At 47.5% G+C, this 5,000-nt stretch overlaps 2 protein-coding genes across 4 annotated transcripts in view; one reads left to right on the top strand and one right to left on the bottom strand.

Moving 5' to 3' along the window:
* The window catches only part of LOC123744856 (probable basic-leucine zipper transcription factor I), a 42,853-nt gene that overhangs the window by 22,027 nt on the left and 15,826 nt on the right, over window positions 1-5,000 (bottom strand). The gene's annotated exons all lie outside the window — the stretch shown is intronic.
* LOC138356082 (uncharacterized) overlaps window positions 1,926-5,000 on the top strand; it is a 10,950-nt gene continuing 7,875 nt past the window's right edge. The window contains exons 1-2 of the mRNA XM_069311719.1: window positions 1,926-1,970; window positions 2,144-2,260. Of these exons, the coding sequence (XP_069167820.1) occupies window positions 2,144-2,260 (117 nt within the window). The 5' untranslated portion in view covers window positions 1,926-1,970. The remainder of the gene's footprint in view (window positions 1,971-2,143; window positions 2,261-5,000) is intronic.

Here is a 5,000-nt window from a genome sequence, read left to right as displayed (position 1 = left end):
TACAGGTGTACAGGTACACTGGTGTACTGAGGATACCCTAAATCATACTGAGGATACTCTACCAACACATACATGTTGCTGGCAGAGAGGACAAGTTGAGACGTCGAGTACACAGTGTTCCTTTCCTCCGTCCTGTCCCAAATCCTTGTCCTCCTGGCCCTTCCCAGTGGACTGGAGTTACCCAACAGACCGAGTGATGCGCACATCATCCACTCCCCCTCTCGCTTTGCAGGCTGGTCCTTCCTCGAGGGCTACCTGGAGGATGAAGGGGGAGCTTTGAGCTACAGCTTGGTCATGTGGAGGGATGTACTGGCTTATATGTGGTGGAGGGTTGTAGCGGCAAGATACAGAGGCGCCGCATAGGTTCAGGAACTGGATTCTAATATTATTTTAGTTCGGCAAGATACACTGTGTCAAATTATTTACGTTTGATTTCAGTTTAGCTGTCATGAACCCGCGCATATTCCGGGAGCGGCCGCGGTGGTTGGGTTAGTTAATGGACAGTTGGCCACAGTTCTTCCTCAGCCTCTGTCACTCTTATCAGAGACGGGAGCTCTTGGTGCTTCATGTGTGATTGCTTACGGACTCACAAGCTTGGCCTCGGATCCTGTCTCTGGGTTTTTGTCCCTGGGCTCCTGTCCCCTGGGCTCCTGTCCCCGGGTTTCTGTCCCTGGGTTCCTGTCCCTGGGCTCCTGTCCCTGGGCTCCTGTCCCTCCCTCGCACCACCACTCTGGCCAACCATGACTCAACAACAGTCAGATGAGAACTACAACGTGCCAATCGACCCCAACACACACTGAAACATACCCACCACCTCCACCTCCACCCACACACACACTTCTATGATAAAGAACATAAGGCAGGATAGAGAACAATGAGCAGATTATAGACCACTGCACAAACATGAGAGGCAGGCGGGAATAAGTGAGTGGAGACCTCTGATATGGATGAGAGAGTACCGAACAGACAGAAGTCAGAGTTACAGTAAAAATGGAGATGTGGGACCGACAGAGAGGCAACAAGCGGAGCACCTCAAGGATCCTTGCTACGACACGTAGGTGCCAGTCCAATATGTCGATGCTCGCGGACGCTGCAAAGCTAATAAGAGTCACAACAGAATAGGAGTGTAAAATGCTTTAAGAACTTCCAGACGAACTGAGAAGTTAGTCCGAGAAATGGCTACTGGACTTCAACACCTGTAAGTGTAAGGTGACTAATACGGGAACAGGAGACAAGAGAGCAGCAGGACGGTACATAGTGAAGGGAGACCACCATCCCCGTAACACCCTGACAAGAAGACCTGGGAGTAGACATCCCAGCAAGCATAATCCAACAACACATGTCAAGAAGAAGAACTTCAGCAGCATATTTGTCAGTCTCCGTGGTGTAGTGGTAAGACACTCGCCTGGCGTTCCGCGAGCGCTATGTCATGGGTTCGTATCCTGGCCGGGGAGGATTTACTGGGCGCAATTCCTTAACTGTAGCCTCTGTTTAACGCAACAGTAAAATGTGTACTTGGATGAAAAAACGATTCTTCGCGGCAGGGGATCGTATTCCAGGAACCATAGGATTAAGGACTTGCCCGAAACGCTACGCGTACTAGTGGCTGTACAAGAATGTAACAACTCTTGTATATATCTCAATATTCTTCAGTCTCGAGTACCTCAATCACAACATCATTGAGGGACCTCAATAAGGATGCACTCAGGTCCCTGCACTCGCCTTACCAGTTCTAGAGTAGCAAAATATAACAATAAAACCTATACACGAAACGGAACAAGAAAGAAAAGCAAAATAAGTAATAATAAGAGGTGGAGAGGGTGGCGAGGAGGTGTGGAGGTGCAGGAAGTGTATGTCTTCAAGTGTAACAGAGCTTCGGCTCCACCAGGCGTATACTGGCTATATAAGTGTAAACCAAACAGCCCCCTAGTCCACAGTTGGCCTCCTGCCCGGCTCCCTTCTCTCACAAGGTACTATAGCTTCTAATGTCACATTACCACCTCAAACTGCTATATTTACCTGCGTCAGACACACTGACTGCTATCACTGTACTCAGAGGCGTCCTGACCTCAAGATAACATCAGACTTAGCTGAGTGATAACACAACTACTTAACGAAACTGTTTTTTGCTTGTCTATTCAAGATGGCGCCTCTTGCTGGGGTCGTCAAGATGGCGGCTGGTGTTGTGGTCGTCCTGTGGTGTTTAATGTGGTCGTGTGGCGCACAGGAGCAATTCTTCACTAAGTACGGCTTTGCTAAGGTACTGTCCATACACTCAGGTACTGTCCATACACCCAGGTACTGTCCATACACTCAGGTACTGTCCATACACCCAGGTACTGTCCATACACTCAGGTACTGTCTATACTCTCAGGTACTGTCCATACACCCAGGTACTGTCCATACTCTCAGGTACTGTCCATACACCCAGGTACTGTCCATACTCTCAGGTACTGTCTATACTCTCAGGTACTGTCCATACACCCAGGTACTGTCCATACACTCAGGTACTGTCCATACTCTCAGGTACTGTCCATACTCTCAGGTACTGTCCATACACTCAGGTACTGTCCATACACTCAGGTACTGTCTATACTCTCAGGTACTGTCCATACACCCAGGTACTGTCCATACACTCAGGTACTGTCCATACTCTCAGGTACTGTCCATACTCTCAGGTACTGTCCATACTCTCAGGTACTGTCCATACACTCAGGTACTGTCCATACACTCAGGTACTGTCCATACTCTCAGGTACTGTCCATACACCCAGGTACTGTCCATACACTCAGGTACTGTCCATACTCTCAGGTACTGTCCATACACCCAGGTACTGTCCATACTCTCAGGTACTGTCCATACACCCAGGTACTGTCCATACACTCAGGTACTGTCCATACTCTCAGGTACTGTCCATACTCTCAGGTACTGTCCATACTCTCAGGTACTGTCCATACACTCAGGTACTGTCCATACACTCAGGTACTGTCTATACTCTCAGGTACTGTCCATACACCCAGGTACTGTCCATACACTCAGGTACTGTCCATACTCTCAGGTACTGTCCATACTCTCAGGTACTGTCCATACTCTCAGGTACTGTCCATACACTCAGGTACTGTCCATACACTCAGGTACTGTCCATACTCTCAGGTACTGTCCATACACCCAGGTACTGTCCATACTCTCAGGTACTGTCCATACACCCAGGTACTGTCCATACTCTCAGGTACTGTCCATACTCTCAGGTACTGTCCATACTCTCAGGTACTGTCCATACACTCAGGTACTGTCCATACTCTCAGGTACTGTCCATACACCCAGGTACTGTCCATACTCTCAGGTACTGTCCATACACCCAGGTACTGTCCATACTCTCAGGTACTGTCTATACACTCAGGTACTGTCCATACACTCAGGTACTGTCCATACACTCAGGTACTGTCCATACACCCAGGTACTGTCCATACACTCAGGTACTGTCCATACACCCAGGTACTGTCCATACACTCAGGTACTGTCCATACACCCAGGTACTGTCCATACTCTCAGGTACTGTCTATACTCTCAGGTACTGTCTATACACCCAGGTACTGTCTATACTCTCAGGTACTGTCCATACTTTCAGGTACTGTCCATACTCTCAGGTACTGTCCATACACTCAGGTACTGTCCATACACTCAGGTACTGTCCATACACTCAGGTACTGTCCATACACTCAGGTACTGTCCATACACCCAGGTACTGTCTATACACTCAGGTACTGTCTATACACTCAGGTACTGTCCATACACTCAGGTACTGTCCATACACTCAGGTACTGTCCATACACTCAGGTACTGTCCATACACTCAGGTACTGTCTATACACTCAGGTACTGTCCATACACTCAGGTACTGTCTATACACTCAGGTACTGTCCATACTCTCAGGTACTGTCTATACACTCAGGTACTGTCCATACTCTCAGGTACTGTCCATACACTCAGGTACTGTCCATACACTCAGGTACTGTCCATACACTCAGGTACTGTCCATACACTCAGGTACTGTCCATACACCCAGGTACTGTCTATACACTCAGGTACTGTCTATACACTCAGGTACTGTCTATACACTCAGGTACTGTCCATACACTCAGGTACTGTCCATACTCTCAGGTACTGTCTATACACTCAGGTACTGTCCATACACTCAGGTACTGTCTATACACTCAGGTACTGTCCATACACTCAGGTACTGTCCATACTCTCAGGTACTGTCCATACTCTCAGGTACTGTCCATACTCTCAGGTACTGTCCATACTCTCAGGTACTGTCCATACTCTCAGGTACTGTCCATACACTCAGGTACTGTCCATACACTCAGGTACTGTCCATACACTCAGGTACTGTCCATACACTCAGGTACTGTCCATACACTCAGGTACTGTCCATACACTCAGGTACTGTCCATACACTCAGGTACTGTCCATACACTCAGGTACTGTCCATACACTCAGGTACTGTCCATACACTCAGGTACTGTCCATACTCTCAGGTACTGTCCATAAACTAAAGACAATACCTTAGTTAATCTCACCAGTCAAAAGCACCGAATCACCTTCTGTGGTTGATTGTTCAATAAACCCTTGAACTATATGTTTAACACATCTCTAACCCTGTCCATGGAGGACAGAAGAAAATGTATATATGCTGGTTAGCATTGTAAATGTGTGGCCAAGTCTGTGGTAGAAAATAATAATAATAATAATAATAAAAGTTAAACAACAGGTGTACAGGATTCCTTACTTATTGAGGTCTGTCATATGTATATTTGAGCCCGTGTGTGGAGTACATTCATATGTATATTGTACAAACCAATATACATATGAATGCTGGTGTGTGATGGAGCCATGACACTGAGCAGGTGTGTGATGGAGCCATGACACTGAGCAGGTGTGTGATGGAGCCATGACACTGAGCAGGTGTGTGATGGAGGTACGACACTAAGCAGGTGT

Source organism: Procambarus clarkii, chromosome 70 (assembly GCF_040958095.1).
Source record: "Procambarus clarkii isolate CNS0578487 chromosome 70, FALCON_Pclarkii_2.0, whole genome shotgun sequence".
Classification (NCBI taxonomy): domain Eukaryota; kingdom Metazoa; phylum Arthropoda; class Malacostraca; order Decapoda; family Cambaridae; genus Procambarus; species Procambarus clarkii.
Note: the sequence above shows the minus strand (reverse complement) of the source record. Positions and strands in the feature narration are given on the sequence as shown.